The sequence below is a fragment of the Varanus komodoensis genome, unplaced genomic scaffold (genome assembly GCF_004798865.1).
Source record: "Varanus komodoensis strain SLA01 unplaced genomic scaffold, ASM479886v1 scaffold16, whole genome shotgun sequence".
In the NCBI taxonomy this organism is placed as follows: domain Eukaryota; kingdom Metazoa; phylum Chordata; class Lepidosauria; order Squamata; family Varanidae; genus Varanus; species Varanus komodoensis.
The window spans coordinates 2593609-2620631 of record NW_025335468.1 but is presented as its reverse complement, the minus strand read 5'-3'; the positions used below and the strand labels follow the sequence as shown (position 1 = coordinate 2620631).

The following is a 27023-nucleotide window of genomic DNA, read 5'->3' as shown; positions in this document are numbered from 1 at the left end:
ATATAACATGATCAAAGTCTTAACCTTTAACATTGTGAATAGCTTGGGACCAGCTTATCTGAAGAAATGTCTCTGCCCATATTTGCCTTCTACCTAACCCGTATGTTAAAAGCATTATCTGAGGCCTTCCTCCAGGTGCTCATGCCAAATGAGGTTAAGTTGGTGGTTATAAGGTCAAGGGCCTTTTCAGTGGTAGCACCTTCTTTATGAAATGTCTTCCTAAAGAGACTTGCCTAACACTTACATTAGGGCTGATAGACTCTTATTTTCCCAGGATTTTAAGAACCATTTTTTTGCTGCTTTCAGTACTTCGTTATCGCTTATGTGCTGAAATGGATCTTTTCTGTTTTGTACTGATGGTTTTATTTGCACTGGTGAGCTAACCTATCTCACAAGATGGCTATAAAACTTAAACACCATTTTGCCATTGTTACATGTGTGTACTTGATTGATAGGTTCAGAAGTATGTTGGAAGAACTATTCCTTTCTGTCTTCTTTCTTCTCTGCTATTAGAGAAGCTTGATGAACTGATAAAGAAGAAAGTCTTTGAAACAGCATTTCCTTTACATGAGGTGAGAAATCAGAGAGGACATTAATTTCATTAATGTAATTAAGGCAGGCAGTGGGGTGTGGGGGGGAGAGAATAGCTAGAGGTGTCCTAAACAGCATCAAGACCATGGGGGGAGGGGGGAGAACTGAAGCCTTTGCTCCCCCAGCCATGCTCCCAGTGAAGATGCTTCTTTATGAAAAACAACTATTTATTGAACCTTAGAATAATAGAATAGTAGAGTTGGAAGGGCTAAGAAGGCCATCAGGTCAAACTCCCTGCTGTTGCATGTCACTAATTTACACCATCCCGCTTAGATGGCTGTCCAGTTTCTTTTTGAATGTCTCTACTGTGGGAGAGCCCATGACCTCTCTAGCAAACTGGTTCCACTTTCGTATTGCTCTGACAGTGTGGAAACTTTTCCTGATATCTGGGCTGAACCTGGGTTGCCACAGCTTGAGTCGATTATTTCAGGTCCTACACTCTGGTATCAGTGAGAAGAGATCTTGACCTTCTTTGTGACAGCCTTTGAGGTACTTATAGAAGGATATCTTGGTCCCCCTCAGCTTTCTCTTCTCAAGGCTGAACATGCCCAGTTCTCTCAGTCTCTCCTCATAGGGCAGTGTTTCCAAACCCTGGGTCATTTTTGTTGCCTTCCTCTGGACCCTTTCTAATTTTTCTGCATCTTTCTTAAATCTTGGTGCCCAGGACTGGACACAGTATTCTGACTAGTGAAGAGCATAGGGGAACTATTATGTGATTTGGAAGAAATATAATGCATCCCAAAATAGCATTTGCCCTTTTTGCAGCTGCAGTACATTGTTGGCTCACATTTAATCTGTTGCCCACAATAACTCCAAGGTCTTTTTCCTTTTCAGTTCTGTTGAGTCACATATTCCCCGTCTTGTATCAATGCATTTAGTTTCTTTTTCCTAGGTGGAGGACTTGGCATTTGTCTTTATTGAATCTCATTCTGTTGCTTTCAGCCCAGCAGTCAAGTTTATCAAGATTGCCCTAGATCATCATTCTGTCTTCTAGAGTGTTCATTCTTCTACCCAATTTTGTATTATCTGCATATCTAATTATTGCTCCTTGTACTTCCTTAACTAAATCATTAATAAAGATATTGAAGAGCACTGGCCCTAGGACTGAACCCTGCAGCACCCGACTAGTTACTTTTCTTCAGTTTGAGAAGATGGCATTGATGAGCACTCTTTGTGTCCAATGTAGCAACCAATTTTGGATCCACCTAGTTCTTCTGTCTAGTCCACTTTTTGTTAATTTGCTTATCAGGATGTCATGGGGCACTATGTCAAAAGCTTTGCTACATCAAGGTAGAAGTTGTCCACAGTGTTCTCTCTGTCCATTTGAAAACTTACCCAGTCAAAAAAGAGATTAAATTAGCCTGGCAGGATTTATTTTTGATAAATCTGTGTTGGCTTCTATTAAGCACTGCATTTTTGTTGAGGTGCTTACAGACTGATTTTTTAATAATTTACTCCAGAATTTTTCCAGGGATTGATGTCAGACTAACTGGTCTATAGTTCCCAGGTTAATCTTTTTTTTCACTTTTTTGAATATGGGAACAATTTAGCCCTTCTCCAGTCAACTGGCACTTCTCCTGTTTTCTAGGATTTATGTAAGATAATAGTAGTTCTGAGAGTTCCTCCGCTAGCTCTTATATGACTCTGAGATCGAGTTCATTGGGCCCTGGAGATTTGAATGTGTTTATTCCATCTAGACCATTGTTCTGTCAATCTTGGGCTGCCATCTTTCACTTTCAGCTTGTACTTCTTTGTTACAGATTTTCTATACTCAGAAGAGAAGCCTGCACTGCTGTATAATTCGCTGGAGCAGGGAGAGAGTAAACTAAATGTACCTGAAAATGGGTTAGCAAGTGGTTGAATGTAGACATTGGAGAAAAAAGATGCCTTAGTAGATGTAATGGCATTCCTGGTCACTACCTTGTAGGTGCTTGCTGCTCATGTCTGGTGAAATGGCTCATAAAATAGTTGTTTTATTTAATAGTTGGTTTGGGATTATTAGGTACAGTTTTATAATCAAATAAATAAAAATAACAAATACAATCTCTAGTCTGTTTGGTGTTCTGACCTATATAACCATATTACTATATCCAGAGGGAATGGCTGAAAACATTTCAGATGCTAAACTGGGCCCGATGGAGAGGCATCCTGAAGGGGCAACAGCAGCCAATTGAAAAAATCAGGTAAAGATGATACGATAATCTTTATCCCTGAGCTTAAAAGGAAAACCTGCACATGCTCAGAGTGCTCCATTTGTTTAATCTGTACTGACAAACATTCTAACAAATCAGGATTTTAGATACATTTGTGAAGCCTGGAATGAAGTTTGGCTGGGAAAAATAAAAATGTCACCTCTCCATTTCACATCTGAGATATTGCACATGGCAGTCTAAAGAGTGCCATAACACCTTTAAGTCCAGGTTCTTAGATTGCCTAACTGTACCACCAACTCAAATTGCTTTTGGAAAAAGGAGGCACCCTGTGGGCAACAAGCAACTGTGCAATGGCCTTATCCTGAGGAAGCATTCTCCAAAAAGAGGGTTTGTATCAAGGGGAGCACCATTCTGCTTAGAGAATGGTTTCCAGACTTCTCTGTTTCACTTTCAGGATGTATTTTGGGGAGAAAATTGCCCTTTATTTTGCCTGGCTGGGCTGGTACACCTGTATCCTGCTAGCAGCTGCTATACCAGGCATTGTCCTTTTCATATATGGCTTCTTGAACTTCAGTTCTAGTCCAGTCAGGTGAGTAACCATGATAAAAAAAGATGCGCGGTGCTTGGAAGCTGTTGTATTAGGTGCAACCTTAGGCATATTTGCATATCTTGATGAAATAATGTGTGAGTTTGGGAGTATAGGCACCTACAGAATGCAAAATATCACTGTGCCATTTAAATACATTTTGGCTTGCTCTGTCTCTGCATGGAAAACGGTTTGAGTCTTATATGCTTGCAATTTGCAATGCTATTGCTTCTGCTTATGAGATTGTGGTGGGATTGTCCTGCTAAACAAAGATACAACAGTACCTGGATTTGAGACCATCTGGTTGCCTCATGTGCTTTGCCTTGATACAGTTGAGCCAGAATATATTTTTTAAAGTGTCTATAGTCTCTTTAAAAGTCTGTAATTTGTAGCTCTCTGTATAGTCTGTAATTTGTAGCTCTCTGTGCTTTGCTGCTTGCTTTTACACCTATACTGCAGGGGCGGGAGACATGGAGGTTTCCTGGCCATTTTTGTGGCTCTTGGTCACTCCTGCTACCAAATATGGCAGTGAATTTTGGAAGCAGAAAGCTATGATTTTGCTTGAAAATGTGATGTGTGGGGGGAGTATGCATCTTGTTTTGACACAAATCATGAAGTCTTTTGCTACTATAGCATTGCATCAGCTAATTTTAGCAACATATTTGATGGCACAGCCAAGCAGTTAGCCCCTGGGGAGCAGTGCAGCCCTATGACCCCCAGAAGTTGCCTACCGCTGTTATACTGCATCTGTGCAGTGCTTTAAAATATTTCTCTATCCATAGTTTTATGGTTTGTAATGATGCCATGAATGTTATGACTTAGTATGCTGTGAAAAGCCTTGGGTCAGTTAATCCCTGAATAGGGAAACATAAATAATATCCATCCTGTTCAATATACCTCTTGCTTTAATATGATCTGCTACCTGTCCAACAGTGTGGAATCACTCAATGTGGCTGCCAACAAAGGAGGATTACGGAACTAGAAGTGGGGTGGCCGTTGCATTTTGGGACAACCAGTTGCCTCATATGTGGCTGTCTCTCTGTGACTATGTACACCTTAATTCCATTGGCTCTGGGTACAGCTCTTTTGCCCTTTTGTTGAATAGGATTAATGGTGGGCTGGCAAACCAATCACTGTGCACTTTGCTGCCCTTCCTGATTTAGCAAAGAGATCTGCGCAGCCAACTCTACCATCATGTGTCCACTCTGTGACCAAAAGTGCCCATTTTGGCGACTCTCTGATACTTGCATATATTCCAAGGTAAGAACAAGCAATATAAAATGTATATTCATTTGTCTTTCAAGGACAAAATACTCCATGGCTGACTCTGGAAGTCAAAAAGAGTCTCTCTGAACCGACACAGGGGCACTCAGCCCTCATCCAGTGTCAATTCTTGCTGCCCACCTGCTTTTATGTTCCTCTCAATATGTCCTAATTTTTCAAAAGATACAAGTCTTCAATGGAAAGTTATTGTTTCACACACTGCTGCCAGAACACTCCCAATGACATTGGGTTTTGCCATGAAGACTCTCCCTGCCACCATGACTCTTTTCTTCTTTCCTTGACTCTATAGGTCACCCATTTGCTTGACAATGAAGGGACAGTTTTCTTTGCAATATTCATGGCTCTCTGGGGTAAGCTTCAGCATGGGTTGATCTTCTGCCTGTTCTTCTCTAGTGTTATCCTCTCTCCCATACACAGGAAAATCTTTCCATCCCTGGGAAACATCCTGCATCTATTATCGTCAGAGCAGAATAAGCAAAATTTAATGGGAGAACTTGACATTTGTTTTGACCAGTGACCCATCCAGACCTCCATAGCAGAGAATGACGTATGCTTAAAAAGAATAAAATTGGGTTGTGGGAGCACAGGAGGGATAGTTAAAGATGTGTATAAGGAATTCTGACTTGGCAACTGTGCATGAAGTAGTTGCATTAGTTCAGTAGTCCATGCTCTTATCATAGTTGACCAAGGTCCATTTAACTTTTGGAATTCAAATGTATGTGGTTTTCATCACATCCTTGGGATGTTTTTAAGAATGCAAGCCTAAAGGATAAATGCCTGGTGGATGAACTGCTCTGGTTTTGGGGTCCTCTGTCTATCCAAAGTCCTGCTGACAAAAGCCTTTGCAGGGCAGAAGGACTGGCAGAAACCTTTTAAGTCTCCCCAGGCCTCTTGGTGCTTGATGCCATTCTGAGCTCATCTCATTCACCCACTTTGCTGTGGTTTGGCACAGAAACAAAGAGGCTTAAGCATCTAGTAAACCGACATCCTATCCTCTCCCTTTTCCACCTACCAGTATGTTTCTTTTCCTCCATCCCTGTCCCTTTCCAAGGTTGTGATATCAGCCTTGGGAGAGGAGTCCCCTGGAGTTTTCCAGAGTGGCTAGGGCTGAGTAGGGAGGAGAGAATTGCTCTTCCCCCAGATTTCTGTCTGTGGTCCTGGCTGGGGCAATCCCCAACATCCTGTAGCCCCTCAGTAGCCATCTAGAGACCAAAGGATTGTTCTCCTAGGTTGCAATCACATACACACTTAGCTTGGGGTAAGTCCCTTGGAACTCAGCAATACTGAGAGGAGGAAGTAAAGCATAGTTCTAGACAGCATGGTCGTGGCAGTTGCTATATTAATTCATTGATCAATCCCTGGGGGGCATTCTAGGATTAGGCTCTTTGTGACTCACACACTCAAAAGCCAACTATGCTTTATGTGGCCAGATCTTCTTTAGTATGGAATGACTGACTGACTTCCAAGTTGTTAACATCTGTGGGTACATCTTGCTAGAACCCAGGCTTTCTCTACTTGTTACACACTGTAAAATGGGAAATCCTGTGCAGAGTGCACAGAGAAGGTGGTGGGTGAGGGATCCTTACGAGAGGTTGGGCAGGATGCCTCCTTTGTCCCCTCCACAAAAACAATATAAGTACTTTGATTTGTATCTAATTATAGCCACTGTGTTCTTGGAGCTATGGAAGAGACGAAGAGCTAGAGTTGTCAGTAAATGGAACCTGTTTTTGTGGGATGAAGAAGAGGTAAGGTAGAACTTATGTTTCACCTGTTGCCATCTTTATTTTTGTTGTCCACTATACACATCTGACTCTTCGTCTAAATGAAAAGAAAGGGACTTGCTGTTGCCTCTTGGTGTGTTAGGAAAATCTCTCCTTTAGCAACACATGCATAAATGAACACGCCAGTGCCTTTGTCTTGCTCAATATGCAGATTTCACTTTATGCTAACAGTGATGTGGGTTGATGATGCTGGTAGAAATTTCAGATTGTTCTAGTCCAATTTTGCTCTGAGGGAGGTATCAATAAAAAGGAACTGTACTGCTCATTCTTGTTCTTAGTCTGGCTTCCTGAGAGATAATATCTGATTCTCAAGATATCACCCCACATTATGGAGGAAGTAGCAGTGATAGAGAGCAGTCCTCTTCCAGGGTAAGCTGTGGCTGATTGCCTTTTACTCCAGGCATCCCCAGTGTTACACTCACAGTCACCTTCAGTGGCACCCGTGGAAGGGTCCGTAACATGGTCCCCACAGGCACCCCCCCACCATTTTTAAAATCTTTTTAAATACACATACATGGATTTGTATGAAATGCATATAGCTTTCTAACAATTATATGTAGGGTGCAATTATATGTAGTGGACCAAATATCCAAAGAAGCATCCACTTGAAGCTGGTATCTATATCAAAGATGGAAAGTGTTCAAAGATCCTCAGTCCTTTGCATTACATGAAGGTTGCTGTAATATCAGTCTTTTAGCTGTCAAAATGATGTAGAGAGTCATTTGTGCTGACCATTTGTTAATTTCCCTGAAACAAATAAATAATTTAAAAGTATATGTAAAACTATGAATACTAAAGGCCATTCAAGTACAAAATTTATCTGTGTAATAAACTCTCCAAAAAGAGGAACTAGAAGATACTGCAAAAACATGTATTAGAATTAGGCAATCCCTTATTAAAGAAACGTTGCAGTGTCCAATAGAAACAAAAGTAGAGTTTTTGCGGAATAACAGTCAGTCATTGACTGATTAGGCATGACTCATTAGACACTAAAAGCCAGTGTGGTGCAGTGGGTAGAAAGCTGTACCAAGAACTATGGACATCTGTGTTCTAGTCCTCCATTCAGCCATGAAGTACTCTGGGTGACCTTGGGCTACTCACAGTATCTCAGCCCAACTCACCTGACAGGGCTGCTCTTACAAGGATAAAATGGAACTATGTAAGCCACCTTAGGTTCCTCACAAGAGAAAAAAGGTGGGATATAAATGCAATGTAATCATTATAATTATGCATCTTGTGATGTTGCTCAGAACAATTTCTCAAATGTGCCCATGGGTTCAGTTGGGGATCCTTCAGTTGGGGATCCTTGCTTTACCCCTGCTTTTAGGATATCCACTGAAAAATGCTAGACTACATACCTTAATACAGCCTTCCCAGGAAGCAGTTATACAAGCATGTGTAAGCTCTCCTTCCCCAACTTAGTGCCCTCCAGATGTTTTTGCCTACAGCTCCCATCAGTTCCAGGTATTATGGCCGATAGTCAGGAACAGTGGGAGTTGTATTCCAGAACACCTAGTGTGCACTATGTTGGGGAGGGTGGGCTTATCCTATCCTGTATAGATGTTTCCTAAACATCTTTAAGAAAAATTATTCTACCATTCTTCAAAATTGCAAGCTTATGTATGTAAGTTGACTGGTCTCATCTGTCTCAGTTATGGAGGAAAAGTGTCCCTGCAGGTTCTGAGGAAAGTGTGGCATGAATAGCTAATATTCCAAGGATGTTGAATCTCATTAGTAGGGCTGAGCTGAAATACTCCCTTCCTCAACTCACTGCCTTCTCTGCAGTCTGCAAAATTGGGTGGGAGGGGGATTTCAGCCATTTTGTCTACCGCCTCACAAACTGGTGCAAGGTCACAGGTGAGCTAATCAGAAGTGATAATTACATGTCCCATTGCTGCTGAGAGTCTTCTGTTTTTACCTACATGATTGCCCTCACCCTGTCTATCTTCAGTTGGTATACACATAGCCATATCTTGTTGGTTTCAGAGTAGCCTGATGAAACCGCATTGGAGCCTGGGCAGTAGTTCTTCAATCTCTTGTGCATTTTGTGGGTCGTGCCCCCCCCCATTGTTGCTGCTGCCAGGATTGCAGATCAGTGAGCTGAGAGGGGTAATGTTTGTGAAACTTCCCTTCTAGTCTCTCTTTTGAGCTTCTAAAGAGGGGAATGTTTGCCTTGGCTATATATGATGGTGAAAAACATAAGGGTCCATTAATATGACTATATTTCTGTCTCTAGGAGGAGGTGATGATGGAGGTCATCAATAACCCAGAGCATGATCCCCAGCCGTACCAACATTCTTACATGCGCAGCACTGTTGTGCTCATCCTAGTTTTGCTCATGGTATGTGATTATCATTTTTCTGGTACATTCCAGCAGAAGCCATGACACCCATGCTGAGACTGGAAAAGGCATTCCAGCAGATGCTTTGGACTTCACTGATTATCATGTTCCTCTAGTACTCAATGCAGTAAGCCTCAGATTTCATTTTTCCCCTTCATCCTACTACTATAAGACAAAGCAATAAAGCTTTGATAGACACATCCAAAATGAGAGAATGAGCCAGCTGAGCAGAAGAGGGATGAGCCAAGAAGATCCAAGCTGCCTCCTCAAAAGTCAATCAACAGTCTCAATCTCAGCAGTTTAAAGTCCCAAATGTTAATTTTTCAGCCAGTGGTATTTAGTACACAGTGCAGGCATATTGTCATACATGCTGACTTCCACATGATAAATTTTTAGGTACATGCATAGAAGTTCACCCCCCATCCCACACATATTAAGCCTGCACTTCTGTTCTGGCACAGGCACAGCTGTCCTGTATCCGTGGACTTACTTAATAAGATCTCCCTAGGACACCCTGAGAGTGAATGGTTTATGAGGGCTATTTATGGGGGATTTATGGAGGATTTCTAGAAGAATTCTTGGCACTGCTATCAAGTACTGTTCCCAGGATCAGGGAAGTTTGCTGGCTTTAGTACTTAGGCCCAAAATTGGCAGGATTCTGTGATGAACCTCCAAAGCTCAGTCCAGGGTCAGGAATTTGGATCAAGGGAGGGAGTGAGTGAAAGAATCATTCTGGCATTTTGCTGCCCATCTAAGGTGTTCCATGTGTCTTGGAAATTCAGTATGAAAACAGGCGCCCACCCTCCCATCCAGTTTGAAGCTGGAGAGGGAAAGAGGCATCATCCACACAGTTGCATTTCACTTTAGAGAGTTGAAGAGGTGTGCTGGGGCTTGTTTTGGTACAATACATCCAAGGCACTGCAAACATTACAAGTCCCAAGACCAAACCTGGTGCTTGCAATTTTTAGTACTGTGGTTCCAAGGCCTGTAAATCATTTCAAGAAGTGAGCAGCAAAACTTCAGTGCAAGTGAAGTGGGGGAGTGAAGATCATCACTACAGTTGCACTGCACTTATCTGTTTGAACAAGATGTATCTGCATAAGTTATGCCCCCACCATATGAATGCTGCCTTTGTTTTGAATAGAAGGGAACCTTCAGAGTTCCATTGTTCCATTTCAAGCACCACCAAAATGTGCTCCAAAGCACAACACAATTCTAGAATCATCATGCACACCAAAGGGCAGTGGGATACTTGCTGTGATTAGTGTATTGAGCAGAATTGTGGACCTCTGCACCAGAGTCTTTGGGGAAGCCATGTTCATTAAAATGGAATAAAAATAAAATGTTTAGAACATAGATCTGTTGCCATTTCGGTGAAGAAGCTAGAATCTTGTTGCTTTTTTCCATCAGTTTCCCACATCTTTTCCTTAGAATCCTGCCAGTCCATCTTTGTCTTTTAGATTTGTGTGCTGATTGGCATTGCCCATGCTCTTGTCATCTACCGGGTTATAGTGACAGTCATCTTTATGCAGTCCAGCTCTGGATTCTTTCGAGAACTAGCTACTACCATGGCGGTAATAACAGGGGCTGTATTGCACTACTTGACCATCATCATTATGAGCAAGGTATGAGGTCATGAGTTGTGGATGTTTGTCACCTATCTGTCTTGCAGCTTGTGTCATTCATTCATTTCATTTGCCACTTGTCTGTTCCAGGTGAACAGGTGTGTAGCACTGTTCCTCTGTGATCTAGGTAAGAAAAATTAGATACTGTGTTCATTAGTCCATCTACATGAAAAGTGTTTGGATTGAGTAACTATTGGAAATACATTTGTGTAAAAGAATTGTCTATAGAGACGTTCCAAAATGCATTCATGATGGAATTTTGGGCAGAATAAACTATCCATAAGAATGGGGATGCCAGGTCCCACCACTAACTTCAGTGTTTGTGCTCTTTTTTCCAGAGAAACCAAGGTCATTCACTGAGCGTGAGAAAAACTTTGCAGTCAAATATTTCACCTTCCAGTTCTTCACCCATTTCTCTTCTCTGATCTACATTGCTTTCTTCCTAGGGAGGTAAACAGCAATTAGCAAAGCAGAAGGAGTTCAGTGTGGCTTGCTGGTGAAGGGGTTTGAATCAGGAGAACCAAATTTGAGCTAACCCTTTAACACTTTCTTTCTCAGATCAATACCTGTAACATGGAAACAGTGGTGGCTTTTCTCTCATGATTTGTGACAGGAGAAAAGTATGGGTTTTGAATTCCAGAGAAATTTACAAAATGCTCTGATGAGTGTTAAGTGTTGCTGAGAAGATAGGGAAACAGGTGTGGTGGGTTAGCACAAAAAGCATCTTCAGCAAAACTGGGGCTCTTGCATTCTGGCAGCTAAGGGTGACTCCCCACCATATTGGCACGCCAATTATGAAACACTCTACCACTGGAGAGTCACCAGACACCTACCTTACTGAGTTTCAGATGCCTGGCAAAAACATTCCTTTTCTGGCACACCTTTGGCCCCATCTAGACTATTTATATCTATGCATGGGTTTTTAATTATATTAATATATGTTTTATTTAATCAAGTTATTGTGATTTTATTCTGTTTATTTATTATGATATTGCAATTGCATTATTTTATTTTATTCATGTTATTTGTTGGCTTTATATTGCAATGGCTGCCCAGACAGCATGATGCTAGTGGGTGGCTTTTAAACAAATCTAATAAAAAATATTTTTATTTTTAGCCTTCTCCCTGCTCTTTGTCAATCTGACTGTTGGTCTTGGCTTTTTGATTAGTCTCATTTTAGCTCTACTGCTTTACTGCATCTTGCATTATCACTGTTATCTTCCAAGCTCTGTTATTCAATAATATCAATAGTACTAGAAACAGATTCTGTCTCCTCTTACTTCCCTTCTAGGATTAATGGTCGCCCAGGCAATTATGTACGCGTTGGTGGCAAGTGGAGACTAGAAGAAGTAAGTTACTTTGCCACGAAGGTTCTTTCTCTCCTCTCACATCCTGGTTGCTCAGACAGTAATATCACTTCTCTTCCCTTCTCTGCACAATTTGGAGAGAATCCTTGCATCAGATGGAAATTGACCATACTCTTTTTCAAAATTCACCATGACTTGCAACCTGAATTCTGAAACTCCCATGCAAAAGTAAACAGGAAATAGCAGCAGGCGTGTATAACTGCAATGAATGGGCAGATGTGAATTTCAGATGTATAACAGCAGGTTCAAATCCCTAATAGGTCATAAAGATCACAGTATGGTTGTGGGCAAATCATGATGGTATCTTCCAGACAAACAGTTCTTGTACTGCCAATCCAAAGACACTGAGCAGCTATTGTGTTCTTTATTCCTGAATGGATTTGTGTGTGCGTAATGAAGAAGGGATGGGAAAGCACAAATTTTAAGTGGAAGACAACACTGGGAGCCTCGCACCCCATTCCATGAATAAAGCAGGTGATTGCATGATAGAAGCCTTGTATGAAAGTGCTCCACTTATTATGTTCCTTCTTGTGAGGGTACAATGGGAGAAGGCTGAATATATTCTTTTGAGCTCCTGAAAGGCAAAATAATAATTGTAAACATGAATTAGTAGTGCAGATGTAGAGCCTTTTCGGATGGTTGCCCTAAGAGTCTTTTATAAAATGACAGTTCCAAAAAAGGTGACACTGGAAGCAGCCTTTACATTCAAAGCAACAGTTTCTCTCTCTTCTTTTTTTCTTTCCAGTGCCACCCGAGTGGCTGCCTCATAGATCTCTTTATGCAGCTGACCATAATCATGACATTAAAGCAAACCCTAAGCAACTTGGTGGAGTACATGCTTCCGTAAGTTAGCGTAACTCGCATGACCTGGGTATTGTGTGTGGGGAAGTGGGGGTACTAATAACACTTCCTTCTGTGGGGAATATTTGATGAATTGTACTTTAACATGAGAAAAATAAGAAACTGTGTATATGAATGAGGCCAGGGGGATTCCTTTATTTTGCAAGATGGGACTTGGTGTATTTGCTTGAACATTTAGGTGTAGGACATGGAACCTTGGTGTAATGCATTCTCTCCATGCATGGTGCCATTCATGTGTTTGACTACACCTCTCATCATCCCAGACTAGCAAGATCATTGAAAGTGCTGGTTGGGCTGAAGGGAGCAATGATCCAGTATGTGATGACTGTTGAAGTGTATTTTGTTCAGTCTTTGGACATGTTCTGATCTGTATTCATATGCAGAACAACCTGTAGGAGAGTTGTTATGTGAATGATATTCTCTTGGGGTGAGGCTGTGATTTCATGATCTTGTTGTCTTTTTCATGGTTGTGTAGGGATTGTCCCCAGTATTCTCAAAGAACAGTTTCCCAAAGTAGGAAGTTCAGCCCTGAAAAGTGAACTAGGTGAAGAGGAGGTTGGAAAGTGTTACTGAATTGTCAAAGTTAATGAATGAGATTAGCTAAGCTGCTGGTGAGAACCAAACTGCCTTTGGTTCAGTGGGAGACACTGGAGAAGGAGAGTCTCAGGGGGATGAGTCTGAGTTCACCAACCCAATGAACTGTCATCAAGCCAAAAAAGTAGAGTGATTATGTAACACATGGCATTGCTGCTGTCTTACCATCAAGCAGCGTGAACCTCCTTCAGGGTGGAGCAAAGTCTTTTTGAAGAGGGACTCAAAGACTTTGTGAGTCTTTAGTTTTAGTATCAGCTTCTAACATGGGCATAAGCCTTCTCACTTAAACCAGAGGGTTTGTTACTTTGATTTATGTTACTTGTTAACAACTTCTATACTACTCATTTTGTATAACAAAACTTTGTATAATTTGTGTTTGGCACATCTTCTATACTACTCATTTTGTATAACAAAACTTTGTATAATTTGTGTTTGGCACAAATAAAGGAAGCCTTTCATCTCCTGGAAAAGGAAAAGGGGAGAGATGTGCATGCAGTAGGCAGTTCACATGAATTTATTTACTGAATTGTTTGGAAGCTACCTGATAGCATCATGCTATATATTATAGTATAGTAGTACAGCACTTCCTACATGAGCACCTTGGGCACGTAAGAGGTGGGGTGAAGGTCGGCCCTTCACATGTTAGGCGTTCCTTGTGAGAACTGATGCATTCTTGTAGGAGCTAGACACATGCCTGCAATGACTTGCGTCACTGCAGTAGTCCCTTTATCAGGCTACCTGGATCACACAGCTAGGATTGCACATGCATTGCTTGCATATAGTTTTCAGAAACAGTACCTCTTCTTCAGTGGATCCCAGCCCAGGGCTAGGAGCTCTACTTTATCCCAGGGCAAGTGTAGCAGCCACCTCAAGTGTGAATCAAACCTGTGAGGAACCACTCACTTAGGAAAAGCATCCAAACCTTAGATGATACCTTTTGAGATGGTTTGATGCAACAGCCAGAGAACAGCCATTCCAGGCCTTCATCAGAGAATAGTACTTGTCAGAGTCCCCATAGAAAGGCAGTTGGAAGATCCTCATGAAAGGTTATTGATGTCACCATAAAGATGGATGTTCATGAACATTTTTGGCAGCTCACAGACCTTGTATTTTGAAATTTGACATTTCTTGCTTAATGCTATGTATTTGCCACTGCAGCTGGATACGATACAGGTACCGGCTGATGAATGGGAAGACAACAATCAACAGCAGGGATCATAGGGAAGAGACAGAACAGGATCCATGCAAGGAGGAATGGCTTTGGAACTACCAGCTTAATGAAGTCAATTCTTTCAGTGTCTTCAATGAATTTATGGAGATGAGTAAGTGATGTCGAGTGAGAAGGCTTTGGGGAAGATAAATTGCAAGGATAAGCAGAGATACATTATGCTTAGTCAGGTGCCTGCCTATTTGATCAATCAGTGAAAGAATGGAATGAAAGAAGCCATTGTTAACCACTCCTGTCCTTTTGTCCAATTATTGTAACTAGTCCAGTTATTTTTCTGTTCTTGCTCTAGCCCTCATTACACTGAGTGAGTTTGCTCAGCTTGTTAAAACACCCTGTGAATAAGCCACGGTGGTTGGTTGCTCACTGAACAACCCCAAGGTGCATTCAAAAAACTATTGGGCTTGTCACACCTTGTTTTTTCCCTCTTTCCCTTTGATCCTTCAGTGTGCATACCAGGCACCTTTGCAGCAGAACCCACCCTGCCTCATGCCCCCTCAGAGCTCTGATAACTATGCCTTTTCCTTCCCTACTTTTTCTGGGGTTTCAGTCCAGCACCTTCAAGTGAGAGAATTACATTGCAAATAATGAGATATTATTCCCCCCAACCACATTTTGGTGCACTTATAAAGCACCAGTCTTTTTTCCTCTTTTTGGTGCTTCTGAAATGCCACCACCAGGTTCCTTTTTTCTCTTACTGTTATTTTTTCCTCTGACCCTTTGCAACTGTGAACAAATTAACCTATGTGTTGCCTTGTTTTCTCATTTCCTTTGTGTGTTACATATTTTACTTCCCTGCTTTTGTTGACAGCAGAAATATACAAGGAAATTAATCAAGACTACACCTGTTGGACAGGAAAAAGAACGCTCTTACACTATTTCCTGAAAACAGTGGGGAAATAATAATAATGCCTGTCCTTTAGTGGCAGTTAAAGTTTTGAGCTACAATATGTAGGCTGGCACAGCTGCATCACCTGCCACTGGAATGCATCCCCTGAGCTTCTCCAAAACTGATTTAGCCCCGGGGCTGCCAGAGGGTCAACATTAGTGATGGCCATGAACGATTGTTGCCTGGGGAGGGAGTCTGCATTGCTTGCTCTGTAGCATGCTGGCTTGGTTTGCAGTATATATACACACTCTGCCCAGCAAACATAGGCATTGCTAGGAATTTGTCTTCAGTTTGTTGCTTCTTTTCAGCATACTCCTCCATTTTTAAAAATCCCCAGTGATCCAGTATAGCTTCACCACTATTTTTGTGGCTGCCTTCCCTCTTGCTCCATTGCTGGCCTGTATCAACAACGTCTTTGAGATTCGGCTAGATGCTATCAAGATGGTGAAATTGCAGAGACGCATGGTGCCCAGGAAAGCCAACGACATTGGTAAGATGCAGACTGAAGAGAAAGGCTTCCACTTCAGAGCACTTAGCAGAGGCATCTTGTATCTTGCAGTTATTATTGGCAATACCAAACTCTTTGAAGAAATAGTTTATTCACTCAATGTGCTGAATGAAGAAGTGGCTCTCAAAAAAGGAATGGCAGCATTACCAGGAACATTAAAAACAGCCATTGTGGCTCAGGCTAAGGGTCAGTCTAGTCTAGCATTCTCTTCACATCATGTAGCCGACCAGCTGACCATCCTTCTGCCTCTGCCTGGTCAACAGAGGTGAGCACAGTTCTTTGAATTCCTGCTGCTGATCTCCAAGACCTTGAACTGGAAAGTACACCCTGCCAGGTCTGGACTTCACAGTGTTTGTTCGTGGGCTTACACTGGTCCTGGCACAAACCCTCAGTAAATAATTCAATTAGATGCTGGCTGCAGAATGAGAGCAGAGGAGCTCAATCCTGCCCCACTTTTTGTGACACTCCAGGAAAAAGATAGGGCATTGCATGTTTCAGGAATACTTCACACTTAGTGAGTTACTATAATCCAGCGGAGGCTGGTGGCTGCAGTGTTAGTGGGGTAGTGTATCTACTCTGGGCTGCAGTCTGAACTTTTAAGGCAATATCCATGATATTGAGCATATTTTGGAGGTAGGGAATAGGATTTAGCATCATGGATAAGTCTTTTAAAGTTCAGTGTTAAACCCCAGGTACATATACTGCTTCACTACATTGGAGCCACCAGTCCATAATCTGTCTACAGCCCATAATCTGTCTGTTTCTATATTGCATCTTCCAGAAAAACATTGTGCTTAAAACAGTTTGCAGGAAAGTTATAATACTTTGAGGGTATAAGGCCAGGGAGGGGGAGTTTGCCCTTTCTGCCAAACTGACCTAGGAAACTTGATTTTTTTTGCGGGGGTGGGGGGAATCTCTGTTCTTTTACAGGTATCTGGTTGTATGTCCTGGAGGCAATTGGTATTTTGGCTGTCATTGGCAATGGCCTAGTGATAGCCATCACCTCAGACTTCATTCCCATGCAAGTGTACAAATACATCTATGGCCCATGTTTGCAGAAGAACAACACTGGCGTAGAGTGAGTATCAACTAAGAAGTTTATGTGGCTGTCAACAGACTATATGTCAATTCATTAATTTTCTCTTGGTACAAAAATGAGTGAAGGTAATCTATAATAATAAACAATATATGATTAATGACAAAGAGCAAAGTAAAAGATATAGAAGATAGCTACATCTTGAGAACTATTAATGGGGTTCATTGATAATTGGCATAAACAAGTCTCTCCCTCCCTTTGTCATTCCAGCAGATTCGGATGAAACTTGAAGCACATGCCTATTATTTATTTATTTATGTATTATTTCTGTACCAACTCATAGTTGAAGCTTAACAGGTTATAAAACAGTATAAATCAAAATAGCTTTCTATTTGAGATGTGAGAGAAGCACCTGCCCATTTAAAGAGTTCAAGCTCCTCCTTCCCCCCTTTCAAAAAGATTCCGACTCTACCTGCAAGGTGGCCCCTGCTGCTGAAGAGCTAGATGGTAGGAATGCCAGACATTTCTTAATTTGCCCACTTGTTTTGCCTGTTGTCTCCTGACAGGGTCAAGAAACTCCCTTCCAATTGGCTCCCCCACCAGTTCTGAAATGGCTCCCTCCTTTTCCAAGGCAGGTTGATTCTCATGCTCTGCCTGTGAATCTTTACTAGGTCACCTTGAAACTGCATTTCTCCAACTCTGTCCCTCTGCTGCCTTCTCAGAAATCAGACTAATCTAACAGACTGTAATGCCCTAGAACTGGACCCTTTTCCTACAAGCTAAAAGTCTCTTTGTGCAAGACCATCACGCACTGTTCGTGGGGCAAGTTGTGACAAGGGAAGAATTCAGTATTGGTTAAAATGGGTGAAATGCGACTATCAGAGGGTGACATTTAAAAGACCTTTTGCATGTGAGTTGTATTTGGGTACATGTATATGAGAGAGACTCAACATTTTTGTTCTTTTTTGAATCCTCCCTACAGAAATATCTAATAGTGTTCAGTTATTGCCTGAGCTGATTTGATTATCTTACATAAGTGCACTGGGGCCAACAGGTATTGAACTGAGCAAAAATACTTCCCTCATCAAAACATCTAAGACTTCTATGTCTGTAAAGTGCTTTGCAACTTAATTGAGATAGATATCACCGAACCTTTTCTTCTTTTTTCATAGAACAGCAAAGTCAGGGAAGGTTCTCCCAGTAAGCACAGGATCAGGCTAAATGTCACTGAGAAAGCTCAGTGTTTCCATCTTTTCTAACATGAAATAGAAAAGAGTTAAGGTACTCTATAATATTAAAAGAGAATGTCTGTCAGTACTATTACAACAAGACCATAACTCATAGGCACCTGAGACTTGGCATGCATACTGTAGGAATGCCAGTGATGCGCCCTTCAGGGTTAATGTACTTTTTAAATACATTTATTAATTGTAATTAATTTAAATGTGTCTGTGTATATTTGAAACCTCTGGTACCATTTGTCAGTTACTAGGAAGCAGACTTCCTAATCAGCATGTAGCTTTGCAGTTGCAGGATAGATTATATGTTTGCATTTTTCCTGCTGCTGTGAGGCAGCCACATTGCAGGAGAATGTAGTGTTTCAGCTCCTCCCCTAGGTGGCTATAGGAGGGTACCATGGTGGGGGGGGGGGGTCATGCCTAGGGCTGCCAGCAACCATGGTGGCATACTGATGTGGTGGGCACAGTGTGTTCAATTTTACAAACTCAAGCAAAGTCAGATCTGTTTGCTAATAAACTATAGAAAACACACGAATTTCATAATTTAGTATATACAGGCAGTCCCTGGGTTACAAATGAGTTCTAGTCCTGAGAAAATAGAAATTTGTCATAAAGTCGAATTTGTATACAAGTCAGATCATGTATCATTGGCCCTTCACGTTCACGGAGGTTAGGGGCACAGAACCACTATGAAAGTGGAAAACACACAAATATCTTTAACTTTCCCTGCCCCAACTCACCAGTGCCTCCTCTTTGCAGCAAGGAATGCCAGAGGTGCCATCCCTCCCTGGCTGGGTGGGTCAAGAAGGCATGCTTTGGAGACCTCTTTCTCTCTCCTTTCACTTTCTGTGGTGATGCTTTGGAGGGCTTCCTCCCCTCCCCTTCCATTTCCTCTCTCTCTGGTGATGATGCTTTCCTGTAGTGTGTGTTCTTTTTTAAATTAAAAGGCTTTATGGCAGTTCATTTTTTAAGTACAGATTGTTCATAATTCAGATGCCTGTAACTCAGAAACTGCCTGTATCTCTAAGTTCCACTTCAGGAATAAAAGGAGTTAACAAATTAGCAAGTACAGGTCAAAGCAAATTGATTTGCTAAAATGTAGAAGTCCTGCCCCCAGCTGAGAAACAAATGACCAGTACCCAAAATGTTCAGATTGTTGAAAATTGTCATCTTCTTGCCAGTGTATAATTAATGTGGGAACATGTTGCACCCCAACTGATTTATTACCATTTTTGTTGATTGTAGCTGTATGACAGGTTATATCAACTACAGCCTTTCCGTCTTCAGTGTCCAGGACTTTGAGAACTACAAGAATCTAGTTGATCTTCAGGATTCCATGGGGAATGAGATAAAATACTGCAGGTAGTAATAAATGCATGGCGCTGCTCCCACAGCCATTGCTTCTTCCTGGAAGTAGCACAGCTCGATCCATTAAGCAATATATTGGTGCAGGCCTCCTTCCCTTCAGTACAGCATAGTAAAGTGGGAGCCTCTATGAAGAACTTTGCTATCTTGCAATATTCCTTACAGTATCTGAGCAGACTGCATGAATACTGAATGGCTACCTGCCTACAGATCTACTTACTCATGAGTAGTGAGGACTCCAGTGGGCTACCAGAAATGAAATTATTTTCCCAGCTCCATAATCAGCCTCTGAAAAATGAACAGTGATCATTTTTATCCCATCTTTTCTGTTTAAGAAAGCTCTCAAATTGGCTTACACAGTCACAGTAAAAATGAATAATATTAATAGCCAATGTTAAAACCACATCCAGAGGGGTTGCCATGTTAAATCTTTTGCAGAAAACATAGTTAAGACCCTGTTATTAAAACAGACAAGAATATTAGGTAACAAGAGTCTGACCATGTGCTTCTGTACAGTTTGTAGTGTTATGTGGTTTTTTGCAGATACCGAGATTACAGGAACAGTGATGACTACGGTTATTCTGTCCAGTTTTGGCATGTTCTTGCTGCACGCCTTGCCTTCCTTATATTGTTTGAAGTAAGTGTTCTAGTTGCAAAAACAGTGGATGAGGTCTTGAATAGAGGGCCAAGTTTCAGCATGTTCATTTCAGCTGAACCAAAATATAAGAGCGACATGCTTAGTGCAATATGACAGCATCTTAAGCCTCTTTCAGCAAACTGTGATTGAGTTATGCCAAACTCTTCTTGTTATTGGTGAGAAATTTAACACATAAAAAAAGAATCTTTCAGTTGCACTGGCATAAATAAGCTGGTGGAAGGCCTGGGATTCTGACCCCATACCAATGTTTTAATTGATTCCTCTGTTGAATACATGAAACACAGCAAGATCTGCAAGCAATCTGTACAGTTCCTTTAACAGCTCCATAGTAAGGAAGATAATCCTGCCAGCAACTAAGACTTTACATGGGCAGCAGGCAGAATGGCATGACAACTGGGGCACAGCTGTATGGCAAGAGAAACCAACCTGTCAAAACCTTCTCTTTTGTGAAGCTGTTAAATCTTTATGTGTAATCTTTGCATTCTGCCTTTTGCCCAGAATGTGTATCCAAATGGGGTACCCATGCAATCTTCCATCCATTGTACAGGCCAGACCTGCTTAGTTGTGAAGATGCAATTCTGTATTTTGTCTGATTTCAGGAACAGAAACCTTTTGCCAGTTAGCTATGGGCAGCCATATTTAGCCTTGGCTAAGGACTAAATAGACAGCCTGTATTGAATTATAATGGGGGCATCACTTCAGCTTGTGTCTTGACACATCACATTGGTGGGCTTAAAATGCTGCCAGTCCAGCATAATTATAACAAAAAGGAAGCATTTAGATCAATGTAGTAAGAATTTCTTCATGTTGCTTAATGGATACAACAATTGAGTGTCAATTGTTGAAACAATTGTTGAAAAAGAACCAGTGTAAATTAATTGAGAGCATAATAGTGTTGACTACTGTTGATCATTACCTAGAATAGGAGTGGGCAACTTCTGCCCTCCAGCTGTTTTGGTCCACAACTTCTGTTGGCTGTGGCCAGCATACCCAATGATGAGGAATGGTGGGAGCCATAGATCAAAAGATCTAGTAGGCCACAAATTGCCATGTTTGTCAAGGAAGGTGGTGATTTGCAGTCTCTTCGCTGTGAGGAATAAAAATCTGATCCGCCCATTGGCCCTTTGCAGCATGTGGCTCTGTGCATCAAACTGATTGCAGCCTGGTATGTGCCTGATGTCCCCAGGAGAGTTAAGAATTGCCTTCTGGAAGGAAAACGTGAACGTCTGCTTAAAAGGCTCAGGTAGATGTTTCATTTTTTTGATGTATAATCCTTTCAAGTGACCAAGCAACAGACAAACTGCAGGTCAGTGATTAGAGAAATTTTGGTCTCTTCCAAGCTTGTGTGTGTTCTTTAAGCTATTTTCTTTCCTCCCTCTGCTTCTTCACATTGACTATTTATTGACTTGAGGTCTTCTAGAACTCTGCCTTTCTCAAACAAAGTATTAATAATTGTAAATAGCAAAGTATCCAGCCTTTCCTTGCTCATCCTGGCATACCATTGGGTGAGCCATACCTTATGCACTGGAAAATGAGATAAACTGAAGAATTCTAACCAAAGTGAACAAGGCAGAGCCTCTGATAACTCAGACTGAATAGGCAGTTTGAAAGAGTCAGTGGTATCCCAGGTTTTGTGTACATCAGATTATATGAATATGACCTCCTTCTGTAGCAGCGTTGACAGAAAAGAAGTCTTCTCCATCTTCAATGAAGTTCAATATCCAGTACAGTTGTGTCAAGCAATTAAAAGGCTTCCAAGGTGCAGGCACTGTAATGCACAGCTTAAGCCCTCAGAAGACTTTTTGATCAATTTGCTGGTCAGTTATAACTCCACCAACTTTGATGCCATTGTTTTGAAAGAGCTGGAATACACTTTTTTGTAATGTTATGGATAATTTTCAACTTTTATATCTGAGGAGACAAACTGCTTGGAAGATTGAAACCTAACACTTTCTTTTTAGACCCTTGTTACTATTAGTTATTTAGACCTTTGCCCATCCTGACTAGTGAAATCAGCCTCCACTGGACCAGGTATTTGGACCTCAGAGGTGGACAATGCCAGACACTTGTGATGTTTAGGCTGGATGGATGTAACATGATCTATGTGTGCCTGCCTTTAAAGACAGCCTAGTAGCTTAACCTGGTATAAAACATGGGCACATGAGTCTTGGTGGGGGTGAGGCTTACCTACACCAGTTGTATTAGTTACTTGTATGTTTCCAAGCCCAGTTTGAAGTGCTTGAAGGACCGTCTTCATCCATATTATCCTGCCAGCATTGTTGAGCTGTTTATAAAGCTCTACTCAGATACCCAGCCATGAGAATAACTAAGCTGGCAAGTATGAGGCAGGGCTTTCTCAGCTGTGGCCTCATAGCTCTAGAACACAGTGTCCACTGGGGTGCTTCAGTCCCTTGTCACTACAGACCTTAGAAGACCTATGAGTGTATTTGTTTTCTCCAGCTTTTTCTTAATAGAAATGTTGTAAGTTTTCAAACAGAAATAATGTTTAGCTACATTTATTTAAATGTTTAAATTATGTTTGCCTGTTATTGCACTGATCTAGTTTAAAATATTTGGCTCTTATTAATGCTTAATTTTGTTTGGAAGTTTGATTTTCTTACTATAAGCAGTGAAAATATTAGGTATTAGAAGCTGCCTTAATGGTGGTCTATTAATATTTCAAATAAAATAAATAAATATATCCTTCACGGTGTGGTCTTCCTCACAGCTATTGCCATTGGGTGTTGCTGTTTCTTCTTGCCACTATTGCCTGCTTTCTATGTACTTTCCTCCCAGCCAGGAAGAGGGCTGGGAGGAAAGTACATATGAACACTTGATGGTAGTTCCTCCTTCTCTTCTTGTTGCTGACGCATAGTAGAGGGAAAGGCAGGACTGACAGCAGGGGCTGAAATTATGAGAGCTATTTCTATATATATTTTAGAGAAATGGATGACTCCACAGAAGTATAGTGAAATGCTGAGGAGGATGTTGCAGTCAAGAGAAGAAATCCTAGATCCAGGTGCTTAACAGATTGGTGTTACTGGCTTTGAAGATCCCAGCTGGAAACTGCAGGTGTAACTTGATCTATTACTTAGATTTTCTTGGATTTTTCCTTTTCACTGAATTGGAGTTATGCAAAGGTATTTTGCATGGTCTGATTGCTTTGAATATTGCAATGTCCCAGGAGAAGTGAAATGAAATGATAAAAACATGCAAAGTATCGGAGTACAAGATAGATGTGGGAATGTTTACACAGGCAATAAAGTAACATGTTAAACCTAAAATCATTTTGGTGTTGCCAAAACTAGTTTTGTATTATAAGTAGCAGGCAAGATCTTAAGAGTTGACACATGCTGTTACTGCAATGCATCCAGCCACAGAACTCACACAGAACTGACTCAGACTTGCATGGTTCATCAACGTGGCTCATAAGCCAGTAGGAAATCTCTCAATTTAAAGACTCTGAAGTTCATAGAGGTACAGTAATACCACAATTACGTTTTCCCCCCTTTCTTTTCTAATGTTCCTTCATTTGCCTAGAAGTATGTTTATATAGTGTGACTTCCTTGGGCACAATCCAGAGGTACATGTACACTGTTGCACCTAAAAATTATTTTTAGAGTTTCCTGCTGGGCAGTAATCCCAAGGGAGTCTCCAAACAGCTCTTCAAATTCAGAGTTGATAAAGAAACTCCAAGTAATTCCTGTATGTGCTACATTTAGGACTTTCAGATCAAATTCCTTGGTTTGGTCAATGATATATCATTCAGTATAGGCACAGGTTTCTTTTATGTCAGTTTATAATGTGGAAGCAATTACCTACCTCACTAAATGATAGGATGCTTAGTTCAGAACTAAAAGTATCCTAAGGCCTTATTTGTATTTTAAATATTTATTTTTGTCATTCTAATGAGCTACTGGGGTAGATGCTATCATTCAAACTACAAGTAAAGTCCCTCAGAGGTGACAAGTTTATGTGTGCGTGAGTATAAATACATTTTTGTGCATCTGTGCATTACTTCATTTTACTTTTTCACCAGGAACTACAGTGGTACCTTGGCTCACAAATGCCTTAGTTCATTAACAAATTGGGTCACGAACAAAAATTTCATTAAAATTTTGACATGCATCACGAACTCCGCATTGGGTGATGACCAAGATCGCAGCCATCTCCCCCCACTTCCCCCCGAGTGGAGAGATGGCCACAGTCGCAGTTGCTTTTGTGCAGGAAAGGCGTGCGTGATCAGAGGCGCACTGCTGCAGGAAAGACAGACGCAATCTCGGCCATCTCCCCTGTGGCTGTGCTGTGCTGTGCCCGTCTTTCCTGCAGCAGCACACCCGTGATCACGCACATATTCCCTGCACGAACGGAACTGCGATCGTGGCCATTTCCCCACTCAAGGGGGAGGGGAGATGGCCGCGATCACAGTTGGTTTTGTGCAGGGAAGGTGTGTGTGATCAGAGGCGCACTTCTGCAGGAAATGATGGGCTCAATCTCGGCCAACCCCCCCCACAACCAGCACGATCGCGGCCATCTCCCCATCCCTCCTCCGAGTGGGGAGATGGCTGCGATTGTGCTGGGGCGGGGGGGGGGGAGATGGCCGAGATTGCGCCCATCTCTCCCTCCCCCAGTGCTCCGTTTGCACCTGTCTCTTCCTCCCCCAGTGCGCCTGCGATCATGTCCGTCTCTCCCCCCCACCCCCCCAGCGTGCCGGGATGACGGGTGCCTGCAGGGATGACAGGCACAATCTCAGTCGTGCTGCAGGGGCGGGGAGATGGCTGCGCTTGTGCCTGGGGGGCGGGGCGATGGCTACGATCTTTGTTGTCACTTTGCTTCACATTTTTCTGATTTAAAAAACGGATTAACCTTATTTACATTGAACCTTATGGGGAAATTTAACTTGGCTCACAACCAATTTGGGTCACAACCAGAGTCCTGGAACGGATTAAGTTCGTGAGCCAAGGTACCATTGTATAATCTAGCCTATATAGATACACCCACATGCAAACATGACCAGTCTAAAACTAATCCTTGGATTCTTTATTGGTGATAAATCGGGAACCCAATTCTGCTCAATCCAGAAATTGTGTACATGTTCACAAGGACAATACAGCTCTGTCATTATTTCACTGATCCTAGAGTCCCTGGCTCCTCATACAATTGTGTAGCTATATAAACCTGGGATGTGGAATAGTATAATGGATGTAGTAGTTTTAATGGTTGTAAAGAAAAGGGGGTTTTGTTTTTAGCAAGTGCAGTTTGATGCATGACACATTACTGTGTCACTGGCTGAAATTCACTATTCTGTTCAATAATTAGAGACACAAGGCCTTTGCACTACACTGTACATTGTTTCTTTAGATAAACCATTTTGTGTAAAACACTCCCCCGCACTTCCCTTCCAATCAAGTATCTATAATGCTGAGAAACAAAAGCAAACCAAAAAAGCTGCAAATGTTAAAGCATTGAGTTATCTTTCAGAGAAACATGCCAGTTATTTGTGTCTCTCCACAATGTATTACTTGGCTTGAGTAGAACCACCAAATTCATGTTGGGATTGCTAATGTAACTTTTAGCATTGTAACAGTAAAATTCTCTCATTCCTCACTGTCTGCAAATTTTAGCAACTCTTCTATGTATTGTTAAGTTACTTACATCAGAACCAAATAATAACCTGTAAAAGGACAGAATATGCTAAGTGGCACCCCTGTATTATTTTTACCCTGAGCAAAATATTGACTCTCTGAAAGGATTTTAGCTGTTTATTTCAGTGATTGCAATTTATAATTTGGGTCTCCTGAAGTCATTTTTGCAACTGGGACCTCCAATTCAAAAGATAATGGAAAAACTGAAGAAAAAGAAAGATTGAGGCATAATTCTCTGGCCCTTGGCATCATCTTGGGGGGGGGGGGGCAGGAGAGGGGCATAGGATTCTGAGTCCCAGCACTGAGGTCCTCCAGCCCGGGAATAGGGTGGCCATGTCTCCGCCGTGTTTCAGCCAGCACAAAAAGAACCATGTCAATTGCATCTCCAAGTATGGAAATATACCTCAGAGATGGGAGGAGGCTGGGGCCATCTATGCTGATTCCTCTTGGCACTCCCCTCCCTCCAGTACATTCTCTAAATATTCCAAATCAACCATATAGATAAAATGCATGGGGTAAGGCACAGTGGCAGTGGAGATTCACCATTCTCTTGCTTTGGCCATTTGATTCATATAAGCCTCCAAATTCAGAGGCTTTACTTCCATCCATGGTGGGTATGACAGAATTGCCCCCTTAGCTGCCTAACTCCCAAGGACTTACAATAGAAGTTAATAACCTGTAGGCCCCTGCTTTCTCTCTCTCTTTTAATTTGCTTTTGCAACTTTTGAATTTCATTGCAAGTTAAGCTTTGTCAGCAATCCTAAGTATATTGAAATCCAATGGGACTTGGATTTAAACTAGATATATCTGTAAATCTATGCAGTGTTTAAACCTTAAAGTATTTTGCTCAGGGAATCTCCTTTAAAATAATATTTTAAAGCAGTATGAGGATCAGAGTTTTGGGCTTTCTGGATTATTTGGGAACCTTAATTCATATTAATTCCTTGAGTTTTCTGATTTTATATTTCTCATATTGTTCAGAATTTTGCTGTAAAAATTTGAAGTTCTGTGCAGTGTAAATTTTTTATTAAATGAAATTATGTATAATAAACTTTTTAAAAAATACTATAATGTTTACAAGTAAAGTGTGCACTTGCATTATTTATGTTGAGACAGCTGACAGGAATCCTGTGTTTCAAGAGAGAATATCTTTCTTCAGAATATAACAATATTGCAGTAACCATAGTTTAGGGGTGAGGAATCTGTGGTCCTTTGTTGCTGGACTACAATCCCCAGGACTCCTGATAATTGGTCAAGCTGGCTGGGCTTGATGGAA

At 41.5% G+C, this 27023-nt stretch overlaps 1 protein-coding gene across 1 annotated transcript in view; it reads left to right on the top strand.

Annotated features, from left to right (window-relative positions):
- Positions 1-24130, top strand: part of ANO9 (anoctamin 9) — a 48100-nt gene extending 23970 nt beyond the window's left edge. The window contains exons 6-24 of the mRNA XM_044425642.1: positions 514-572; positions 2686-2774; positions 3199-3333; positions 4494-4590; positions 4904-4964; positions 6277-6359; positions 8632-8736; positions 10197-10361; positions 10452-10488; positions 10700-10811; positions 11653-11710; positions 12474-12571; positions 14342-14505; positions 15635-15787; positions 16736-16883; positions 19325-19441; positions 19988-20081; positions 21233-21345; positions 23044-24130. Of these exons, the coding sequence (XP_044281577.1) occupies positions 514-572; positions 2686-2774; positions 3199-3333; positions 4494-4590; positions 4904-4964; positions 6277-6359; positions 8632-8736; positions 10197-10361; positions 10452-10488; positions 10700-10811; positions 11653-11710; positions 12474-12571; positions 14342-14505; positions 15635-15787; positions 16736-16883; positions 19325-19441; positions 19988-20081; positions 21233-21345; positions 23044-23071 (1916 nt within the window). The 3' untranslated portion in view covers positions 23072-24130. The remainder of the gene's footprint in view (positions 1-513; positions 573-2685; positions 2775-3198; positions 3334-4493; positions 4591-4903; positions 4965-6276; positions 6360-8631; positions 8737-10196; positions 10362-10451; positions 10489-10699; positions 10812-11652; positions 11711-12473; positions 12572-14341; positions 14506-15634; positions 15788-16735; positions 16884-19324; positions 19442-19987; positions 20082-21232; positions 21346-23043) is intronic.
- Positions 24131-27023: the final 2893 nt, after the last annotated feature.